The 23,953-nt window shown below is 42.7% G+C and overlaps 2 protein-coding genes across 9 annotated transcripts in view; one reads left to right on the top strand and one right to left on the bottom strand.

The window, feature by feature from the left end:
• Positions 1-13,858, top strand: part of GCFC2 (GC-rich sequence DNA-binding factor 2) — a 64,944-nt gene extending 51,086 nt beyond the window's left edge. For 3 of the 6 annotated variants that reach the window (XR_014841580.1, XR_014841579.1, XM_085018825.1), the window contains one exon: positions 11,367-13,858. Coding sequence is in view for 3 of the 6 variants with exons in the window: in XM_085018825.1 (XP_084874951.1) it covers positions 11,367-11,418 (52 nt within the window). In the remaining 3 variants the exon portion in view is untranslated. Of the gene's footprint in view, positions 1-6,182; positions 6,515-8,623; positions 8,928-11,366 lie in introns of those variants that run through there. The other 3 variants (XR_014841577.1, XM_021087312.2, XM_085018824.1) reach the window with 2 other exon arrangements.
• MRPL19 (mitochondrial ribosomal protein L19) lies at positions 1,912-12,368 on the bottom strand. 3 transcript variants are annotated; one of them, XR_014841583.1, is made up of 7 exons: positions 12,244-12,368; positions 11,958-12,075; positions 11,294-11,412; positions 10,950-11,084; positions 6,493-6,674; positions 5,189-6,091; positions 1,912-3,394 (listed from the first exon to the last, which is right to left on the bottom strand). XR_014841583.1 is itself a non-coding variant. In XM_003354755.5 (6 exons), the coding sequence occupies exons 1-6, from the start codon at positions 12,344-12,346 to the stop codon at positions 5,870-5,872; spliced, it is 879 nt and encodes a 292-aa protein (XP_003354803.3). In that variant the 5' UTR covers positions 12,347-12,368; the 3' UTR covers positions 1,912-5,869. The 3 variants fall into 3 exon arrangements, 1 of the variants encoding a protein (XP_003354803.3); XR_014841582.1 differs by having other exon boundaries at positions 1,912-3,579; positions 3,867-6,091; XM_003354755.5 differs by having other exon boundaries at positions 1,912-6,091.
• Positions 13,859-23,953: the final 10,095 nt, after the last annotated feature.

The following is a 23,953-nucleotide window of genomic DNA, read 5'->3' on the forward strand; positions in this document are numbered from 1 at the left end:
ATGGGAGTTCCCTCATTGCTCAATGGGTTAAGGATCCAGTGTTGTCACTGCTATCTATGGCTTTGGTTAGGGCTGTGGAGTGGGTTCAATCCCTGGCCCAAGGACTTCCACAAGCCACGAGTGAGGCCAAAACGAAACGAAACGAAAACACAGCATGGGCCCAGCATATCAACAGACAACAGACACTGATGGAACAGAATTGAGAACGTGGAAATAAACCCATGTATATACATCCACTAATATATGACAAGGCAGCCAATAAAACTCAGTAGAGAAAAGATAATCTCTTCAATAAATGGTGCTAAGAAAATTGGATATTCACATTGAAAAAATAAAACTAAGCCCTGTCTTTCATCACTTACAAAAATTAACTTGAAATGGATTATAGACTTATATCTAAAACTGGAAATCTTAAAACCCTAGAATAGGAGTTCCCGTGGTGGTGCAGTGGTTAACGAATCTGACTAGGAACCATGAGGTTGGGGGTTCGGTCCCTGCCCTTGCTCAGCGGGTTAACGATCCGGCCTTGCCATGAGCTGTGGTGTAGGTTGCAGACGCAGCTCGGATCCTGCGTTGCTGTGGCTCTGGTGTAGGCCGGTGGCTACAGCTCCAATTAGACCCCTAGCCTGGGAACCTCCATGTGCCGTGGGAGCAGCCCAAGAAATAGCAAAAAAAAAAAACAAAAACAAAAAACCCTAGAATAAAACATAGGAAAAACCTCCTTTACATGGATCTTGGTGATGATTGTTTGGCTATGACACCTAAAGCTTGAGCAACAAAATTAAAAAATAAAACTACTTCAAACCAAAAAACTTCAACAAAACAAAAGAAACTGTCACAAAATGTAAAAACAGCCTACATAATGGGGAAAAATATTTGCAAAGCACATATCTGATAAGGGGTTAATACCCAAAATATATAAAGAACTCATACAACTCAATAGCAAAGCAACAAATACTCCAATTTAAAATGGGCAAAGGGAGTTCCCATCGGCTCAGCAGTAGTGAACCTAATATCCATGAGGACTCGGCCTGGCCTTACTCAGTGGGTTAAGGATCTGGCATTGCCATGAGCTGTGGTATAGGTCACAGATGCAGCTTGGATCTGGTGTGGCTGTGGCATAGTTCAGCAGCTGTAGCTCTGATTCAGCCCTAGCCTGGGAACTTCCATATGCCTTTGGTGTGGCCCTAAAAAGCATAAAAATGGAACCACCATAAGACCCATCACTTCTACTCTTGGGTATGTATCCAAAGAAACAAAAATACTCTTATCAAAAAATTATCAATACCCACAAGTTCACAGTAGCATTATTTACAAGCCAAGATGTGGAAATAACTTAAGTATCCATTGTCAGAGAAATGGATAAGAAATTGTGATATCTAATATACATATAATGGAGTATTATTCTACCATTAAAAAAAGAAGGAAACTCTGGCATCTGCAACATGGATGGACCATGAGGGCATTATGCTAAGTGAAATGCATCAGAGAAAGACAAATACTGTATGATCTCACTTATATGTAAAACTGAAACACTCAAAAATACAGCATATTTGTGGTTACTACAGGCAGGGAACAGGAGGTGGGAGGATTAGATGGTGTTCCAAAGGTCCGGGCTTCCCGTTCTAAGTAAGTACCGGGGAAGTAATAAACACTTGATGACTGCAGTAAACACTTGCTCTACACTATAGAGTGGTTAAGAGAATAATTTCCTTTTTTCTTGGCCACATCCACAACATGCAGAAGTTCCGGGGCCAGGAATTGAACCTACGCCACCAAAGCAGCCCAAACCACGACAGTGACACCAGATCCTCACCCTGCCACACCACAAGGAAACTCCTGAGTACACTCTAAGTTCTCATTACAAGAAAAAAAAATATTTTCCCCTTTTTTTCTATAGATATGAGGTGATTGATATTAACTTATTTTTTATTTTGGCAGTCATTTCACAATATATCAAATCATCAAGCTATACACTTTAAACTTACACAATGCTCAGTTATATCTCAATAAAACGAGAAAAAACATTAAAAACATTAGCAAAGCTTTGTGGCATTTCTGCGTGCCGTTCCCTCACCCCTTTTCTTGATGTGGCAGCTGTGTTGAAAATGACAGCTTCATTCAGTGTTGGTCTTGGTTCCTGTCTCTGGATGGAGCAAAACAGACCTCATTCACAGATTATTGTTTATGTCTGTTCAAGCCTGTCTGGGAATAACTGAAGGACTGGAGCAAATCACTCATTTCTGTTTTGCCTAACTTTCAACTTGGGGTAGAAAAGCAGAAGGCATTGTCCAAAACTAGTATAAGGCAAACCAACAATCCACAAATGCCTGGATCAAAAGATTACAGCTGAGATACACAATAGACCATTTTAGGACTTGGGGGGAAATCTGAGGGTGGGGAGTTACTCTGGGCAATTAGGACATTCAAAAACATATATAGGAAAATTCATCCAAGACAAAAAGCAAGCTTAGAAAAAACACAGAAGACCCTAAGCTTTCAACTTAGGCTAATTGTTAGCTTAGTTCAAGCCTGGATTAATGTTGAAGGAGTACCCTAAAAAACTGACAATCTGCAAAAACTGGGAGAAGTGTTTTGGTTTAGGTTTAGCTCCTAACTAAAATCTATCAAAATACCAAAGAAACATATTTCAGTGATCACACACAAGGACTATATTCTTTGCAAAAATCATTTGAAAACATTAAGCAAATAGGCTTCCTATGCCTCAGGTGTGGCGGTAAAATGAATGAAGAAAAAAAAATTCTTTGAGTTCCCATATGGTGCAGCAGGATAAGGATCCAGTGTTGTCTCTGTAGCCATGTGGGTTTGGTCCCTAGTCTGGTGTAGTGGATTAAGGATCCAGCATTGCTGCAGTTGTGGCTCAGATTTGATCCCTGGCCCGGAACTTCCTTATGCCCTGGGTGCAGCCAAAAAAAAAAAAAAAAAAAAAAAGAATTCTGTATCTAACAAAACTGACCTTCAAAAATGAGGGAGAATACCAACATTCCATTTGACATTTGGGTCTCTTAATTTTCCATTATTCCAGATAAACCTTGTAACATATGCTTGCAGGTATCTGACCATATTTATTAATAATTCCATGAATTTATTTGAAAAAATGCTCTCCTCCCCTCACCCCCAACACACACACCATCAGACTCAGAGCTATTTGAGCTATGAGGTTAAATTATGGGAAATTTCTTAAATCCTTGGCACCCTCTTCATAATTACCTATTCAGAAGTTTGCTCATAAGAACTAAGCATATTTTCTTCACACACAGCCCCAGCCTCAGGAGCAAAATTACTGAGAGTTGTTCCCAAGCACGAAGGAGTGTGACTGTCTGCTTTTCCTTTTTTTTTCTTTTTATGGCCACACCTGCAGCATATGGAAGTTCTCAGGCCAGGGGTGAAAAATCAGAGCTGCAGCTGCAGCGTGTACCACAGCCAGAGCAACACTGGATCTGAGCTGAATTTTTGACGTAAGCCACAGCCTGCAGGAATGCAGGTTCCTTAACCCGCTGAGCCAGGCCAGGGATCAAACCTGCCTTCTCACAGAGACAACGCAGGGTACTTAACCCACTGAGCCACAACAGGAACTCCCATGCCTGCTTTTCTTACCCTGTGTTTCATGGACCTGGCTGCCCTACATTAAACCCTCTCACATTCCACTTGCTTGAAGGCAGGAAGTTGAATGCTGCCTTATTACCATTGAGTGAACCATAGTGTGTTTGAGACGGTTTTGAAAAAACAAAACCCTCCCCTGCAGCACCTATATGGGCATTAGTTTCCTGGGGCTGCTTTAACAAAATAACACAAACTTAGAAGTTCCCTAGTAGCTCAGTGGGTTAAGGATCCAGCATTGTCACTGATGCAGCATGTCCTGGCCTGCGACCTTATGCATGCTGAGGGCATAGCCCAAACAAACAAAAAAAGATTCCAAACAAACAAAAACCCCCAAAATATAACAAAATTTGTGGTGTAAAACAACAGAAATGTATTATCTGTTATGGAGGCCAAAATCATCATCACTGAGCCAAATCAAGGTGTCAGCAGGGCCTCTTGTGCTTTGGAGGTTCAGGGAGTGTGTGTGTAAGAAAAGGGCCTATTTCTTGCCTCTTCCAGCTTCTGGAAGCTGTTAGCATTCCTTGAATTGTGCTTCCATTACTCCAATCTCCAAATTTCTCTGTTTCATCTTCACATGTGTGTGTCAAATCTCCCTTTCTCTCCTTAGAAAGATACGTGATTACATTCAGTACCCTCTGAGTAATCCAGGATAAATTCCTCATCTCAAAATCTGTAACATAATTGCATCTGCAAAAACCCCTTTTCCAAATAAGGTCACATCGAGAGGTTCCAGGGGTTAGGATCTGATTAAGTCTGGAGGCGTCACTCAGCCTGCTACCATGGGACTTTCTAATCTTTTTCCAGCATACTTTAACTTACTTTTAGGGCACACTTGATTATTTCCTTTGACCTTTGGAAGAATGTATTTTTCATTAAGACAGAAAGAGCTGTTACTTCACTGTATACACTGAAAATGGGCTAGAGGAGTTCCCGTCCTGGCGCAGCAGAAACACATCCAACTAGGAACCATGAGCTTGGGGGTTCAATCCCTGGCCTCGCTCAGTGTGTTAAGGATCTGACGTTGCCGTGAGCTGTGGTGTAGGTCGCAGACGGGGTTCGGATCTGGCATTGCTGTGGCTATGGCGTAGGCCAGCAGCAACAGCTCCGAATGGACCCCAAGCCAGGGAACCTCCACATGCTGCAGGTGAGGCCCTAAGAAAGACAAAAGAAAAAAAAAAGACAAAAAAAAAGAAAAATGGGCTAGAAAGTCAAAATCAGACAGAAAATCTCTGGCTGGCAACCTCTTCAACCTGGAGACTACATAGCATGAACCACATATACAAGTGCTATGAATCAAGTTAAAATAAAGAGGAGTGCCCGTTGTGGCTCAGCAGTAACCAACCTGACTAGTAACCAACCTGACCAGTAACCATGAGGATTCAGGTTGGATCCCTGGCCTTGCTCAGTGAGTTAAGGATCCAGCATTGGTGTGAGAGGCAGTGTTGGTCACAGATGTGGCTAGGATCTGGCACTGATGTGGCTGTGGCATAGGCCAGCAGCTACAGCTCCGATTAACCCCTCTCCTGGGAACTTCCATATGCCACAGGTGCAGCCCTAAAGAAACAAACAAACAAAAAAAAAGACATTCCCAGATAAGTAAAACTTGAGGCAGTTCCTTGCAATTAGACCTGTCCTACAAATGATAAAGAGGATCCTTCCGACAGGAGTGAAAGGAAACCAGGCAGTAACTTGAATCTAGTTAGTGATGAAATAAAGACCTCCAGTAAAGGGAAATACATGGGAAAATATATTAGCTATCATTATTGTAATTTTGTCTTGTAACTTCACTTTTTATCTCCTATACAACTTAAGAAACGAATGCATACAGGAGTTCCCACTGTGGCTCAATGGGTTAAGAACCCAACTAGTGTCCACAAGGATGCAGGTTTGATCCCTAGCCTCACTCGGTGGGCTAAGGATCTGGCGTTGCTATGGCTGTGGAGTAGACCAGCAGCTACAGCTCTGATTCAACCCCTATCCTGGGAATTTCCATATGCCATGGGTGCAGCCCAAAAAGACCAAAAAAACAACAGACAGACAGAATGGACATCAGACCAAACTTGGCATGTACATTTTTCTTTTTCAAGTAATAAACTGGTGTGCTAATTTTCAAAAAATAATACCCATAAAATGATGAATGCTTAGTTGATTTAATAACTATGTCCTTATGTATATGAGATTAAATTGGCTTCCAAATAAATCCAAGTCAGTACATTCTCTGCAAACAATTAAATTCGTTCTCAGATCAGGAATTTTTTGATGCTTCAATTTCATCCCATATCGCAGCTTCAATTTTTGAAGTGTCATATTCCCTCATCATATCAAACTCAAGCCATGGCTGACTCCACTTCTGGGCTTCTCTCATTTGCTCTTCAGTTAAACAAAGGTCAAATCTGATCCCCTTAATATTAAATTTTGGACGTTCCCAGCGTTTAGACCAGGGCTTAGGCTTCATTTTTACTTTCAGCTAAGGAAGACAGAAGAAAAGCAACAAATCAGGCTGACAGTCTTAAGCAAAAATTCTTCTAAAAGTTTTCATTAAAATTATTCTTTCTTAGAGCTCCCGTTGTGGCGCAGCAGAAACAAAACCGACTAGGAACCATGAAGTTTCGGGTTCCATCCCTGGCCTCACTCAGTAAGGATCCAGTATTGCCGTGAGCTGTGGTGTAGGTTGCAAACTCGACTTGGATCTGGCATTGCTGCGGCAGTGGCAGTGGTGTAGGCCGAAAGCTGTAGCTCCAATTGGACCCCCAGTCTAGGAACCTCCACATGCCACGAGTGCAGCCCTAAAAAGCAAAAAAAAAAAAAAAAAAAAAAAAATTCTTTATTTTATACTTGAACTTCCAGTTCTATTTGTACAACTTATACCTGATTAACAGGAACTTCTTGGTTAAATTCTTGTGTTATTGGCTTCATGTTCACATCAAAAGTGCTATATTCAGGAAGGGCATCTCGCAAGTATAGCAAGCTATTATCCAGCCGTTTCTCCAATTTGACTACTTGAATCTCCTGGATTCGAGGATTATAAAGCTCAAAACAAATCTCAACTCCTAAAAAGAGAAGAAAACATATTCTCACAATCTAAATTCAGATTCCTGAATATGCTTCATACAACAATAAAAGCTATTTCATGAAGGAATGAGCTCAGCATTTTGCATGTAGGAAATATAATAAAATTTGTAATCTTTGAAATGAATATTATGGAAAGAAACAGAAGTAAACTAAAATTCATGTAGATTAAAAGATGAGAAAACCACGGAGTTCTCGTCATGGCACAGTGGTTAACAAATCCGACTAGGAACCATGAGGTTACGGGTTCCATCCCTGGCCTTTCTCAATGGGTTAAGGATCTGGCGTTGCTGTGAGGTGTGGTGTAGGTCGCAGACGTGGTTCAGATCTGGCATTGCTGTGGCTTTGGCATAGGCCGGTGGCTAAAGCTCCAATTAGACCCCTAGACTCAGAACCTTCATGTGCCGCGGGAAGCGGCCCTAGAAAAGGAAAAAAGACAAAAAATAAATAAATAAAAAATAAAATGAATATTATTGAAAGAAACAGAAGCAAACAAATCCATATGGATTAAAAAATGAGAAAACCATGGAGTTCCTGTCATGGTGCAGTGGAAACGAATCCGACTAGGAACCATGAGGATGCGGGGTCAATCCCTGGCCTCACTCAGTGGGTTAAGGATCCGGCATTGTCTTGAGCTGTGGTGTAGGTCGTAGACGCAGCTCAGATCCTGTGTTGCTGTGGCTGTGGTGTAGGCCGGCAGCTGTAGCTCCAATTAGACTCCTAGCCTAAGAACTTCCATATGCAGTGGGTGTGGCCCTAAAAAGCCAAAAAAAAAAAAAAGAGAAAACCTGAATTAGAATGATAAAGTCTAAAGAAAAATGTCTCCTGTAAACACACTGATCCACACAGCTCTTCAATTTTGATAGTATTAACTTAGTTAGAAGTTTGAATAAATTCTTCACTCCGTCATGCTCTTGTTTATTTCCCAATTACCTACATAAACTCTATCTTCTGCATTAAGAGCAAGAGCATTACCGATGGAAAAAGAGTAAATACATTTTTAACTTCAGTTTAGAAATCCTCTTAAGATAGCCTAGGTTTTGAGTTCCTTTGTAGTACAGTGGGTTAAGGATCCAACATTGCTACTGTAGCAGCTCAGGTTCAACCCCTGGCCTGTGAACTTCCACAAGCTGCATGTGCAGACAGAAAAAAAAAAAAAAAAAAAAAAAAAAGATGGCCTAGGTTTGTTAACACTCTGGAACCTTCTATATGAAGCAAGTTAGGAACAGCTTTTAGTGTTTCTAAGATGCTCCATGTAATAGGTTAATATATATCATTTGTATCATTGAACATTTAAGAGGAGGTGTACATTCTGAGGTTTCCTGGAATAGTATCGAGAGAAATAAAAATAGTAAAATATATGGTCAATGTTAACATCTAGTGTTTAGCATCAGGATGTAATTCACTGTACATCTATTCTGTTATAGGCACTGATTTAGGAGCTCTGTCTACAGCAAAATCAAAACAAGTAATATCGTTCTCTCATAAAGCTTAAATTCTAGTAGATGACAAACAACAAATAAGCCAACAAGGTAATTTCAAATAGTGAAGACAATGTTATCACAAGTAGATGCCACTGTGACTGGGGAGGGAGCAACTTTAAATAGAATAGTCAGGGAAAGCCTCTCTGAAAAGATGACATTTAAAAAGGGCCAAGAATGCTCCAAGAGGAAAGAACAGCAAACACAAACACAAGGCTCTGGGGTCTTAACAAACCTGCCATGTTGGAAAAAAAAAAACAGAAAAAGGTTCATTTGGCCGGTGGCTACAGCTCCGATTGGACCCGTAGCCTGGAAACGTCCATATGCCATAGGTGTGGCTCTAGAAAGACAAAAAAAAAAGCAAAAAAAAAAAGAAAAAGGCTCATTTGGCTAGAGCATAGTACCTTGGTTGGCCAAGAAAGTAAACCAGAGATACTGCACCATTGCAGGCAGGAGATGATTGATGGTGGCATGGACAAGAGTGATAACAATGGAGATGGATAAACAGACAAAACTGGGATAAAATTTTTTGAGACGGAGCCATGAAAACTTGCTGATTGATGGATGTATGAAAGAAAATAATTAAAAACAGCTCCTGGAGTTCCCCTGTGGCACAACAGGTGAAAGATCTGGCGTCATCACTGCAGCAGCTTGAGTCACTGCTATGGGCTCAGGTTCAATCCCTGGCCTGAGAACTTCCACATGATGCAGGTGCGGCCAAAAAAATTAAAAGATAAATTAAAAAAATAAAAATAGCTGCTAAGTTTTGGGCTCAAGTAAGGGGGTGGGGAGTGGTACAACTTACAGAAATAGAAAAACCTGTGAGAACACATTGTGATGGAAATAAATAGAGTTCTGTTTTGGGATTTCTCTTGTGGCGCAGTGGGTTAAGGACCCAGTGTTGTCACTGCAGTGGCTTGGGGTGCTGCCATGGTATGGGTTTGATTTCTGGCCTGGGAACTTCCATATGCCATGGGCAGGGCCAAAAAAAAGGAGGGGGGGGGTCTGTTTTGAATTTGTTTTATGCTTTAAGATGCTCAAATGGAGATGTCAAATAGGTAGCTGTGGGTGCAAGTCCAGAACAAGAAAAGGGTCATCAGTCCTTGAGATATAAATCTAGGAATTAACACCACATGGATGGTATTTAAAGCTAATGGACTAGCAAGAATCGTCAAAGTAGGAAGGCTCGATGGGGTAGGAATGGCTTCAAAATGTTAATGGTAGAAAATGGCAAAAGGGAATTAATTCCCTTCTGGCAGAGCTAATACTTTTAAGAACTGTATGTCAGATACTTCATGTACAACATCACAATCAACTGACCACAAGCCTGGGAGGCAAAAACTATTATCTCAATTTTAAGGGAAAAAAAAAAATCATACTCAGGTCTGTCACATGCCTTTCTATTACAAGAGTTCTCCAACTACACGACCTAATTGGAGGCACAAGTTTCTGTAGCTAGTCAAGTCCTGCTGAGTTCCTACAGGCACAGCACCACGGACCTTTGGTGTTAAGGAAGACGGCAACCATTCTCACATGTGCAATGTCTTTCAATAAACTACTTCACTGGTGGAGATCATGAAGCATACAACATTAAGCATAAAACATTAAGTATGAAAAATGTGCTACTCTTGACATTTTGATTCATAATTTTCCTAGAATTTTACCACTTGTTCCCATCATAGCAAACATAATGTTGCCTCTTTTGAAGTTCGTAGAGACAGAAAGGAGAAGGAAGGTTACCAGGGGCTGGAGAAAGAGGGGAATGGGAAGTTGTTGTTTAATGGGTACAAAGTTTCTGTGTTGGGAGGATAAAGTTATAGAAATGGAGAGTAAAGATGGCTACACAACATTGTAAATGTACTTAATGCCATTGATTTGTATACTTAAAATACTTAAAATGGTAAATTTTATACTATGTACGTTTTACCACATAGCATAGACTCCCCAAGGCTACTTGCCACTGGATGGAACGATTTTTCCCTAGCCATTCAGCCATGTGTCAGTAAAGGATAAACATCAAAAAAAAAAAAAAGGGAGTTCCCGTCGTGGCGCAGTGGTTAACGAATCCGACTAGGAACCATGAGGTTGCGGGTTCGGTCCCTGCCCTTGCTCAGTGGGTTAACGATCCGGCGTTGCCGTGAGCTGTGGTGTAGGTTGCAGAGGCGGCTCGGATTCCGCGTTGCTGTGGCTCTGGCGTAGGCCGGTGGCTACAGCTCCGATTCGACCCCTGGCCTGGGAACCTCCATATGCCGCAGGAGCGGCCCAAGAAATAGCAACAACAACAACAAAAAGACAAAAGACAAAAAAAAAAAAAAATTTGCCTCTTTTGAAAGTCCTCTCATTTTTATAAAACTACTAATTGTGATGATTGTTGTAATATACAGCAAAAGAGGAGCCATTTATGTTAGGAAAAAGTAACTTACAAGGACATCATTATGTTCATCTTAATGTTTTCAAGGATTATTTGCTCCTAAAATGAATACTCCCACACTGCTTTAGAGTCACTCGTCGCCTCCCTTGATGGTACCATGATTTGGAAAGTCTACTTCATAAGGTTGTTGCCCTTGTAACAAAAGAAACTTTCAAGAGAAAGCAAAGCACCAACTCTATTTACTCAGCAACCTCAATTCTCATACCATTCTTAGGCCACAGGCCCTCAGAGCTCACATTCACTTTCAAGTTCCAGATGTCTTGTGCAGAAAATAAAAGACGCAGAAAATAAAAGACTCTTCGAGAATACTTTCCAGAAAATCAAAATAATGAAATGAAATCTACCTTGTCCTTCAATAGTATTTCTAAGGATAAAAGTAGCTCCAAGTCCTGATCCTGATCTCTGGATACAAATCCCCAGAAACTGGCTGGTTTTTGCACTGGCATATGGGTCAGCAGTAGTAACACGAAGAATGCTTCCTACAAATTCAAGAGGAATTTTACATGAGATACAGAAACAAATAACAGTACTTCCAGGTAATTTCAAAACTCCCAAATGTTGTAATATAATATTAGGGATAAGTACCTCATATAAGCAAAACCCAGACAGGTGAAAAACAATGTTCTCTATACCAAGAAAACTACCCCTCCACAACCACTAATAACAAAAGCACCCAGCTCTTACTGACCAACATAGAACTCTGGAATGTGGAGTATTTTTCTCCTTTCTAACATATCTTTTCTTTCTATTTGAAATTTCAGAGGATTTGTTCTTCCCCTTGGAGGAATGAACTCAGGACTCAAGAACCTGTGAAAAATACAAGTTTTAAAAAGTTAAAAGCAAACTTAAAAGACCACTATAGGAGAAACCACTGCTTTACCCCAAAAGTGAAATTTCAGGATGTTACCAGGAGTTCCCACTGTGGTGCAAAGGGATCAGTGGCGTCTCTGGAGCCCTGAGGCTCAGGTTTGATCTTCAGCCCAGCACAGTGGGTTGAGGATCCGGTGTTGCTCTAACAGCGGCATAGGTTGCAACTTTGGCTTGGATCTGATCACTAGCCCAGGAAATAACCGTTCCTTAACATACGCAAGTAAAACACGAGGTACTTAAGAGAAAAACTCCTGATACAAACCAGAGCTTCGCATCTGGGGAATCCCTACTTGAACTTCCGATCTAATAGGACTGCGAAGAAATTTTAATGCAAGCTTGGGAGAAGCGAGGAAGACAAACTTGAGTGGGAACAGGGGATTCATGAATCCTGCACACAAGCTCTTGCCCTGTGGTTTCCGGACCCGCTTTAGAGCTATAACGGGAGTACAGGTTCCAAAGCGCGTGTAGGTAGAGAGCCTCACCTGGTTTCCGGGCGCTGGGGACGGCGCTTGTCCACGATAACCGGTTTCGGCGGCGGCTGAAACGCGCCGGGCTCAGAAGATCCAGTGACCTGCTGTCTGCCCGACCCCGCGAGGGTCCCTGAGGGAGCAACCTCAAAGGTCAAGGCTACATGTGCCAGCCCAGAAACCCCCAGCTCCCCCAGAAACCTCGCAATCTCCTTCAAGTAGCGCCCCAGGCTCCCAGGCTCGCCTCCCCGTAGCCTGACCCTGACCTGCTCCCCGGGCTCCCCAGCCCCGCTGCACTTACGGCAGATGACAGAGGCTGGTGCAGGAAGCAGAGCCCGGGTAGGTGGAAAACTCTGCCCCAGGCCCACCGCAGCCCAGGAGCCCCTTGTAATAGAGGCCGCCATGCCTGCTCGCTGGGTAGAGACTACAACGCCCATCAATCAGTGCGAAGAAGGCGTGGCCACCTGTGCGAGATGGCGGCCGCCACAGGCCAAAATAGACAAGTTTTTTTCCCCCAACCCCACCTGGAATTGTTAGGGAAAGTGCACACACACTCTCTAGTTCTGTTACTCGAAAACTGGCTCACTTCTTGGAGAATGTGGAGCCAGTTGGCACAACCAAGCCAAAGATCAGGAGAAGGAAGGACTTATTACTTGCAGCAAGTAAGGAGAATACCGGGATCTTTCCCAAAGCAATGTCTCCCCAGCCAGCAAAACTGGGGAAGGTTTAAGCTAAAGAGGCCATGCATATTCATGAAGGAGCTTGAGCAGAGAAGAATTCAGCATGGAATTAGGGCAAAGGTCAACAGAGCAGACTGAGGTAAGGATCAGAAAAAGTCCACAGCATCATCCCTCAGTTTGTAGTTGATGTGGTTGTTCAGCTCTCAAACGGAAAGTTTAAATTCTGCAAAACAGCTCTAAAAAGTGCTTTCAGCTAATCTCTACCATTAAAAGGGAACTGGGAGCCTTTATCATCTGATTTATAATCTTTGCTGTTGTTAATTCTCTTGCCCAGTAACAGTTTGTTCTTTTGTTCCCTTAAGATATGAGACCTATTCAAGGGCAGGCATTGTGGCCATACTTAGGTCATAAAATGTTGGCTTTTTTTTTTTTTTTTTTTGGTCTTTTTGCTATTTCTTGGTCTTGGGCCGCTCCCGCGGCATATGGAGATTCCCAGGCTAGGGGTCCAATCGGAGCTGTAGCCACCGGCCTACACCAGAGCCACATCAACGCGGGATCCGAGCCGCGTCTGCAACCTACACCACAGCTCACGGCAACGCTGGATCGTTAATCCACTGAGCAAGGGCAGGGATTGAACCCGCAACCTCATGGTTCCTAGTTGGATTCGTTAACCACTGCGCCACGACGGGAATTCCGGCTTTTTTATTTTATTTTATTTCCAGCAAAAATGCCTATATATCCTGGATCCTTCTTTAACTCTTTGGAACAGTTTCTCAGAGTTATTTGAGAGGCTATATCTGGTGCTGTGGTCTTCAGTCCACTGAATAAAACATTCTCAACTTTAGGTTGTGCTTTGCTTTTTTTTTTTTTTTTTAAGTTGACATTCCCAAGAGAAGACACTCAATACCTATTAAACATTAAATCCCAGTACTGTCTCTTCCAAGCCCTGATTATCCTCAAGTACCTTTTTTTTCTGTATGAATTTGTCTATATTAGGCATCTCAAATAAGTGGAATCATATAATGTGTCCTTTTGTGTCTGGCTTCTTTCACTTAGTACAGTGTTTTCAAGGTTCATCCATATTGTAGGCGTGTATCAGAATTTTATTCCTTTTTAAGGCTGAGTAATATTTCATTTTATGTATATGACATATTTTGTTTATCAATTCATTTGCTGATGGACATTTGGGTTGTTTTCACATTTTGGCTATTGTGAATAAAGCTGCTATGAATGTTACCATCCCAAGGGCCCTTGACCTTCTTAATCAATGGTAAGAGGCCAGACAGGAAAATTCAGGCAAGGCTTTATTGGAGCCCCTGCTGCAGCAGAGAGTAGAAACAAAAAAGAATTTCCTTTGCTTGCTTGCTTGCTTGCTAGGGGCCGGGGGGCAGGGGGCTAGCTGGTTCCTTACAGGAGTCAAGGGTAGGGGTGGTATAACCCAGCTAGGCCCTCTTTGGCCTTCTCTGAGTTCCAAAGGGCAGTTTCAAACATTCGTTATTTATCAGGGAAGGAAAGGGATGCAGAAATGAAGAAGAAGCAGTCAAGAGACAGTAGTGTAGGCTTGGGGCATGGTCCTGGTTCCTCTTCAAGGAATATACACAACAGTATCTTTGAGCCCTTCTGCAGAACTAAAACCCACAACAAATGGAAGATGTTATCTGCTTGATAGAGCATTCTTCGTTGGAGAAAGGAGGGCAGCCCGAGCCAGTCCTGGGGCCACACGATGCAAGCTTTGAAAGACAATGCAAGGTTGCCTCTACCCTGATCCTTATCTTCGGCCCTATCTTCCACTCCCCAAACTATAATCTCTCCCAAAGGGAGGCACAGTGTTTAAGGCATTAGCCTGCTGTGGCCCCCTTTGCCTGGCAAAGCAATAAAGCTATCTTTTCTCCTTCACTCAAAACTCCAGTTTGTATTCAGTCTCCGCATTTCTATTCAGCACCAGCTGACAGAGGCCAAGTTTCAGCAACAGCGGATCCAGGAATCTGGGCAGAGAGGTGGCTTTAGTGGTCTACCCACCCCTCTAGTGGTGGTGTGTGCCTGGGGTTTGTTCAGTACCCTCCTTTTGCTCCTAACACTCTGCTTTTGGTCTCAGCTCTTCAGAAGTGGCAGTTGGGTATTTAGTTTTTAGTATCTTCTTGCCCATAATTTGCCCCAAATATGCTTGTTTTTTTAGTCCCTTATAGTATCTTTGTATTTTGTTGCTTGAGATGTTTGTCCGGATGCAAGCATTGCCACCAGTGTGGCAGAGGGTCTCAGGTCCCAGGCCCCAGCCTATGTCATGAACACTGATGTGAAAGTGTCTGTATGAGTTCTTGGTTTCCATTCTTTGGGGAGTGGAATTGCTGCATCATAGGTTTCACTTTGAGGAAACTCCAGACTTTTCCACAGTTGCTGCACAATTTCACATATTCACCAGCTATGTGGGAGGGCTCCAACTTCTTCACATCCTCAGGAGCACTTGTTATTCTCTCTCTCCCTTTAAAATAGCCATCTTTTAATGGGTATGAAGTGGCAGTTCACTGAGACTTTGATTTGCATTTCCCTAATGACTAGTGATGTTGAGGGTCTTCTCACGTGCTCATTGGCCATTTATAAATCTTTTTTGGACAAATGACTGTTCGAGCCATTTGCCCATTTTATCTTAATTTCTTTTTGGCTGTGCATGTCTAGTTTGCACCATTTTTGCAAAGACTGTCTTTCTCCCCTAGAAAAGAAATGTTCTGGCTGCCATGGTCTTACCACATTCTTACCAACAAACCCTTATTATTATTATTATTATTATTATTATTATTATTATTATTATTTATTATTATTTTTTTTTTTCGTCATTTCTAGAGCCGCACCTGCGGCATATGGAAGTTCCCAGGCTAGGGGTCTAATCGGAGCTGCAGCTGCCAAGCCTATGCCACAGCCACAGCAACGTGGGATCCTAGTCGCATCTGCGACCTACACCACAGCTCACGACAACGCCGGATCCTTAACCCACCGAGCAAGGGCAGGGACTGAACCCGCAACCACATGGTTCCTAGTCGGATTCGTTAACCACTGACCCACGATGGAAACTCCTTGCAAACTCTTATTTTTCTCCAAACTCTTGTAACTAAGCAGGACCTTATGGGTCCTTTTGGGGGCAAGCCCTTCCCCCTTATCCTCTGCTTTAGCTCCTCCCTGAAGTATAATATGTATCTTGTTGGAGGTTTACAGGAACTTTGTGGTCTGACCCCTGAGGACAGCTACAAGAACAAAGGATTTCTGAACCAAGAATTTTGCAACAAAGAACCACACCCCTCCCTCACCTTGCGTTTAAAAATACTTTGCAATTTTTGGATCTAGGAGCTCCATATTTGGGGGGCAGGAGCCACCCATCTCTTTACATGGCCCTGCAGCAAACCTTTCTCTGCTCCTAATTCTGCTGTTTTGGTTTGTTTGGCCTTGCTATGCATCAAGGCACTCGGACTTGCGCTAACAATTTTGGCAAAGCCAGCCTAGGAGTCTGTGCCCATGGGGGGCCAACCCTGGCCCCAGGAGCCCCTTCACTGACCCCTCAGCAACTTCCAGAGGAGGGAGCCCTTTTTCCTCCAGGAATCTTGAGGGGACTGTCCCCAACAGGCACAGGCTGCCCATGGCTTGAGGATGTTTGGAGTCAAGAAAAGTCCAGAGCTGTGGTCCACATTCCGTGTGGCTTGGCGGTAAGTTGCTCCAGCTTGCACAGGCTGGGAACTCTCTCCACTCCATTTGGGCTGCTACCCTTGCAGGAAGGAAGCCACTTTGGGTCCACTCTCTTTTGAGAGCTGGGCTAAGCTGGAGATGGTTCCTCCATCTGGGAGTGGAAGTGGAATTTTAGACTATCCCTCCTCTGATTGCCGTTTTGTGTGTATCGTTTGGGGTGAGCCATGCATGGTCCATTCTCCTTCAGGACCCAGGCTGCTCTGGAGGCCTCCATCTGGGAATGGAAGAGGAATGTCTGGGTACTCCTCACCTGACCCTTTGTGTGCCATTTGTGTGTATTGTGCTTGCATTGATTAGTTGAGATGTCTTTGGTAACGGGGCTCATGTGTGAGGACACCAGGTATCCTTCCCTATTACATTGGGTTTGGCCTGTGGTAGAGCATTGGTTGGCATTTCCCCTTTGCCATGGATGGGAGTTTCCCCTTTTGGTGCTAGGGACAGGTGGTCCCGAGAGACCTTTCTGCATTGCATTTGTTTGTTTGATATTTGATAACACCTACTGTGATAATCAGAGCTCTACTCCATTTGATAGTCCCCTTTAGGGTACATTTGGCAAAACTGAGAAATCTTTAGTATGCTTCTAGAAAGACAGAAAAAGAATTTTTTTTCATTGTCTTTTTAGGACCACACTCGCAACATATGGAAGTTCCCAGACTAGAGGTCACTTTGGAGCTGTAGCCGCTGGCCTACACCAGAGCCACAGCAACGCCGGATCCCTGAGCTGTGTCTGTGACCTACACCACAGCTTACAGCAACGCCGGATCCTTAACTCACTGATCGAGACCATGGATCAAACCTGCGTCCTCACAGATACTAATCAGATGCGTTTCTGCTGAGCCATGATGGGAACTCCTGGAAATAGAAGATTTTTTTTTAACACAGCGTGGCCACTATATTCTTTAGACTCTGGAGAAAAATGGGTAGGATGAAACTCTTGAAATTACAAAGTTGTTTTTTTTTTTTTTTCACATTTGCAGTTAGAGAAACCTGGCTTGATGATTTCACCTAGTGTAAAAGAAATTAAATAAAATCTTGTCATATTTGTTACCAATTTGTCAACAAGAAAAATAACTTGGTATGATGAAATCTTATGAGCGAGTTAAATGCAAACAAGAGAAAAGGCTTTTAGGTAAACTCTGTGGGAATAATTAGGTTTAAAAAATGTCTATCTAGGAGTTCCCTTCATGGCTCAGTGGTTAACAAATCCGACTAGGGACCATGAGGTTGTGGGTTCAATCCCTGGACTTGGTCAGTAGGTTAAGGATCCAGCATTGCTGTGAGCTGTGGTATAGGTCACAGACACAGCTCGGATCACCACGTCGGCTGTGGTGTAGACTGGTGGCTACAGCTCCGATTAGACCCCTAGCCTGGAAACCTCCATATGCCGTGTGTGCGGCCCTAGAAAAGGCAAAAAAAAAAAAAAAAAAAGAAAGAAAAAAGAAAAATGTCTATCCAAAAACAGTCTCTCCAGATTTTGGTAGCAATTACTTGCTTCTTGGTTTTCACCAGAAAATTAAGGTTTTTAAGAGTTGAGGATTCTAATCTAAATGTATAATTAGGCAACTGAAAATGTAAAGATGGTAGGTTCCTTGGAGGAGGAAGACAGACCCCCCCCATACACACCCCCAAATGTGGCTGTTCACCATGAAGACCTGCGAAGGACACTCTCTCCTGGAAGGCCCATGCTCAGTTTGGGCAGCAAGAAACAATGCCCTTCAGGAGTTCCCATCTCAGCTCAGCAGTTAGCAAACCCAACTAGTATCCATGAGGACGTGTATTCAATCCCTGCCCTCCATTAGTGGGTTAAGGATCCGGCATTGCTGTGGGCTGTGGTGTAGGTCACAGATGCAGCTCAGGGTTCTGGTGTTGCTGTGGCTGTGGTGTAGGCCAGTGGCTACAGCTCTGATTTGATTCTAGCCTGGGAACCTCCATATGCTGTGGGTGTGGTCCTAAAAAGACAAAACAAACACACAAAAAATAATGAGCTGCAGAAAACAACTGCCTACATTGATTAATCACCTACAAGCTCATGGCAATGCCAGATCCTTAACCCACGGATCGAGTCCAGGGATCAAACCTGCAAACCTCATGGTTCCTAGTCGGAGTCTTTTCTGCTGCGCCACAATGGGAACTCTGGGTTTTGCATTTTTATATTCCTTTTCTAAGATTTCATTTTTAGTATACAGAGATGCAACTCATGTCTGAATGTTAATCTTGTCTCCTGCTACCTTGCTGAATTCATTGATCAGGTCCAGTAGTTTTTATGTGGAGTCCTTAGGGTTTTCTATATATAGAATCATGTTATCTGCATACAATGACAATCTTACCTCTTCTCTTCCAATTTGGATACCTTTTATTTCTTTTGTTTGATTGCTGTGGCTAGGACTTCCAATACTATGTTGAATAAAAGTGGTGAAGAGAGGATATCACTGTCTTGTTCCAGATTTTAGCAGGAAGGCTTTCAGCTTTTCTTTGCTGAGTATTATATATTGGCTGTGGGTTTGTCATAAATGTCTTTTATGAGAGATGTTCTCTCTATACCTTCTTTGGTAAGAGTTTTGATCATGAATGGATGCTGGATTTTGTCAAATGCTTTTTCTGCATCTAGATGATCATGTGGTTTTTGACTTTTCTTTTGTCAATGTGTTGTATCACATTGATTACTTTGCATATGTCGAACCATCCATGTGTAATGTAAGGGGAACTTCAGCTTTTCCTAACTTGCGAACTCTTATTAATACTGCTAAATATCCTAAATATCAGCTATTGGTTTTGCTGATACAGTTTTCTCCCTGCTCTTTGAAAGTTGAGCATGTCTAAGAAATCTTCCATGAGACAAAAGGGCATAAAGCTAAGAAGCAATTACCTTAGGACACATCTTCCTAACAGATGCACAATATAAATCAAGATAAACCACAGATGCTCAGGGACACAGTAGACAGCATGGAGGCTTGATATTGAGATGCTGCAGCATCTCAACATCAAGTGGTTCCCAGGGAACCAGTTTGGTGGTGCCCCCACTCACATCCGGGGAGCTCACTGCTTCTACATAGGCTCAATGCTATTTTCACTTTGACTTTTTTTGAAAAAGCAAAAAATCCTCTTCAGATGTCTTTTGGTTAGTGAAAACAGATACTAATGTAGGTCTTTCATAAAAGCGAAGTGACATAAAGCGAACTTCCAAAAAGTTAGGGTTACCTGTACTCAGAGTTGTTGCTATGACGCACCATGCAACTTTCCCAAGTAATTAAGCCCACACTGAGTGGTGAGACTCAGAGGGTCTCATCTTTTCAAATTTTTCCATCTTAATATTCTGTGATTAGTGTGTGTGTGTGTATACATATTTGTCTTTTGTCTTTTCTAGAGCCACACCCACGGCATATGGAGGTTCCCAGGCTAGGGGTCTAATCAGAGCTACAGCCGCTGGCCTACACCACAGCCACAGCAACGCCAGATCCGAGCCACATCTGCGAACTACACCACAGCTCACGGCAATGCTGGATCCTTAACCCTCTGAGCAAGGCCAGGGATCGAACCCATAACCTCATGGTTCCTAGCCGAATTCTTTTCTGCTGCACCACGACAGAAACTACATATTTTAGTTTTACAAAGTAAAAGCAATCCACTTTATTTTCAGAACATGACTGCACAGCCTATAGCCAGTTCCTCCTTTACACAATTTTCTTTCCAAAAATGACTGAAAAGCTTGAGCTAATACCTGCGATGGCAGATAATGGTGAAACTCACAGGAAAAAAATTATAACAGTCTGTTTTGTGGCTAGAAGATAATGTAATATACTTTCTAAAGATTTTCATCCAACTGGCCGGCCAAAAAATATTTTTCTCAGGAATCTGGAAATCATAGCATTCTCAGGGCTCAAAAAGACAGCCTTGACCACAGCATTGATGTGTTAGGCTGCCCTCTGGTGGATACAGTACCACACATCAAGGCTGGAAGTTGTAGGTCCACCTTTTACCATTTAAAGACATCCCTTCAGAATGCTTGTCTTTTTACAATTGAATGAAAACCTCTGTAATCACCCCAGAAGATAAACTGGAGAAGAAATTTTGGCGTATTTATACTAGGTTCTGTATATCACAAAGTTCTTTGCTTAATGATCAAATTCTTATTTCTAAAATGCATAAAACAATCAGTTAAGACATCATAATATTGTATGTTGTATTGCCCTGGAACAATGAGAAAACTGAGACTTACAGAAAGCAATAACTGGTCAAAGGTCACAAAGTATCATTATGTATTTACATAGTTACAAATAAATATTGTGTATCTGCAATGAACTAGTCATAGAGATGGACAAAGAGAAATAATTTACTCTGAGAAAAATTACAGGGTAGAGTGATGACAGCTGGGATGAAGGTATGCAGCCTTGGCAACATGGTAATGCGTTTTCTCATATTAGTGCCTTTTCTCAGAAGAAAGGGGAATTGAACTGAGCTAAGAAGAGATGTTGTATATAACTGATGAAGTCAGGAGAAATTAGGATTAGTCAGAAGAAATTGCAAAAGGATACTCCCACACACTGACACATAAATGAGACTCCGTGTAGAAGATGGATGCTCAATGCTGTGTTCTGTAGGCAGTTCTGGAGTCTTCACTGTATTGAATGAGAATTTTCTGAAAAGCTTTGAGCAGTATAAATATATTTTCAAAACTGCAGCAAAAACTCTAAAAAATGTATTGTAGATATCCTTATTGTAAAAACAAATCTTTATCAGTGTTCTTTCTCCTGGTTCTTTTTTTTGGTGGGGGGGCAGCAGGGGGGCATGCCCACAGCATGCAGAAGTTCCCGGGTCAGGGTTCAAATCTTCGCCACAGCTGTAACCAGAGCCACAGAAGTGAAAAAGCCAGATCCTTAACCCACCAGGGAACTCCTTTCTCCTGGTTCTTGATCTCAGAAAATAGCAAACCAAATATTCTGACCACTCTCTCAGTGGAGTCTCCAATTATTCCTGCCCTTTGTTTTCACAGCATTTAGAGTAAATGATAGAATTTTTTTTTGTCAGTAGTTTCTTTTTCATTTGCTTCCTCCACCAAACTCAGATGTATGAAATCAGGGATCGGATTTGTCTTATTCATTTGCATTTTACCTAAGACGAGGATGGGGATATGGGCTAGGACCACTGGCTAGATGAAACTGACAATTGGCCTTTATATACTTCCAGAGAGTTGAATGATAAATAACCTTAATGAGAACTGTTTGTTTAACAAGAAGCCATATTTCTGGTTTCTATTTGTTTGTTTTTACGTTTTAGGGTGTGTGTGTGTGTGAGAGAGAGAGCTGAGGAATAGAAAACAATGAGTGTAGATATTACAAAGGAACTTGCTGAGATGTAGCTAACTGGCCTTAATTGGCCTTAGTGCTTCCTTCCCCCACCCCCACCTCCTAGGCAAGCTCCTTCCTATCCTCAGGGAAGGAATGCATGATGTGCAAGCGGAATCCCATGCCCACTGTTAGGCATTTAGGCGGATAGGTGGAAAAGTCACGGTAGCATGACAGCTATGGAAAGAGATGGCTGCAGGGATCAGCCCTAGATTATCCAGTTATTTTTACTAGCCAACTGAATTTTGCTGAGATTCGAGAAGTACTAGCTTTAGAGTATGTTTTATCTGAAAGGAAATACTAATAAGATATAATGACTCAGAGTCCCCTTTTCTGTCTTAGGTGTTTATAGAACCATATCAATGCATTTTAATCAACATTACCTAGAGAATCACAGAAGGAAAATCACAGTTTTCTAGAGAAGAAGAATTTCTAACTGTATAATAATGTTGCTTGGTGTGCTGTCAAAAAGGTAACATATACTTGAAGGAGCTGGGATCTGATTTTCCCTTGCTTACAAGTGAATAATTTAGCCTGTTTTTTTGTTTTTTCTTATAAACATTGGTAGAAGACATGAGACTCCTGAGACAAAGGACTTGATGACTCACAGCACAGGAAGTGATGTGAGCATCAGCATGTTTGCAAAAGTTTCCTTTGCCCCCAAATCCCACATGTGTGACAACACGGGCACGGATGAATGGTGCATATGCAGTGGGTTTGCTTCACAGCCAACTCAGTAAATCCTTTACTTTTATAACAAGCAGTAAACAAGCCTGTTCTTTGTCTGGATGAGACATGACTTTATCCCACAGGGCTGTGCATTGTAAACTCAATCTTGAGAAACGGTTGCATAAAGAGCAGTCAGAGCTCTGCAATCTTAGCATACCCAATAAGACGCAAAGGAGCTCTAGAGACCCACGGAAAATTCTCTCCCCATGATACTGTGGGAAATGTGAAAAAAAGAAAATAGCAAGGGGAAAAAAAAAATCTACCTCCCACTTATATTTCCCAGAAACCTCGTTGTTTTTGTTTGTTGGTTGGTTGGTTGGTTTTCTGTCCTTTTAGGGCCACACCCGAGGCATATGGAGGTTCCTAGACTAGAGGTTGAATCCCTAGCAATGCCGGGATCCAAGCCGCGTCTCTGACCTACACCACAGCTCGTGGCAATGCCAGATCCTTAACCCACTGAGAGAGGCCAGGGATGGAACCTGCATCCTCGTGGATGCTAGTCAGATTTGTTTCTGCTGAGCCCTGATGGGAACTCCAACCTCACTGTTAATGTAATTTTACAAACTAGATCCAAAGTTGAGAAAGGTTTATGGGCAGCGACTGGAGTCACACTTAAAGTTCAGGTGATAGTATTTTGAAACTGTGACACACATACTCTGATTAGGGATAGCTAAAACTTCTCATACACTCTCGGCCTCACAATTTGGGATCGGGATTAGTCTCTCCTGTGGGGTCATAGAGGGGCCTCCGTTACCCACATTCTCAAGGACAGTTCTTCACCTTCAGCCCAGAGAAGGTGCTAATGTCCACTGTCTTGGAATAGGGTGGGAGTTTCCTTACAGAGCAGAGCCTGTCCACTTCTCACCTCGTCCCAGCATGCTGTCAAAACAGAGCAAGTCACACACATACACAAAAGACCTGGATGAGGACAGATCTCCACAGCAAAGCATGCAGACTCTCAGTGTGGTGGATCCCCAAGCCCACAGGCAGCCTTCGGTGGGGAAGCATGTAACACGGTGACCTGTATGTGTTAGTGGGATGTTTCCCACAGATGCTTCTAATCCATGTGGATAGATAGGCCATGAGCTCTTCCCAAACCTGGCTGTTTCCTCTCTGTCTCTTTCATTGGGTTTTTCTTGGTACTTGTTTCCTCGCTTGCTGGCTATGCCCTTCCCAGTGATGCCAGAAAGATGTTACCAGAATCCGGGTTCTTATTCACGCAGTCGAAGAATGAACTCCATGAACACACAGGCAACAAGCAAGCAAAGTCTTTTTTTTTTTGGTCTTTTTGCCTTTTCTGGGGCTGCTTCAGCGGCATATGGAGGTTCCCAGGCTAGAGGTCGAATCAGAGCTATAGCTGCCAGCCTATACCAGAGCCACAGCAACGCGGGATCCAAGCCGCGTCTGCAGTCTACACCACAGTTCACGGCAATGCTGGATCCTTAACCCACTGAGTGAGGCCAGGGATCGAACTTGCAACCTCATGGTTCCTAGTTGGATTCGTTAACCACTGAGCCACGACGGGAAC

The sequence above is a fragment of the Sus scrofa genome, chromosome 3, assembly GCF_054392235.1.
Source record: "Sus scrofa isolate SSC_HxYL_T2T_F1_AM1 chromosome 3, Sscrofa_HxYL_maternal_Yorkshire_Landrace_v2.0, whole genome shotgun sequence".
Classification (NCBI taxonomy): Eukaryota; Metazoa; Chordata; class Mammalia; order Artiodactyla; family Suidae; genus Sus; species Sus scrofa.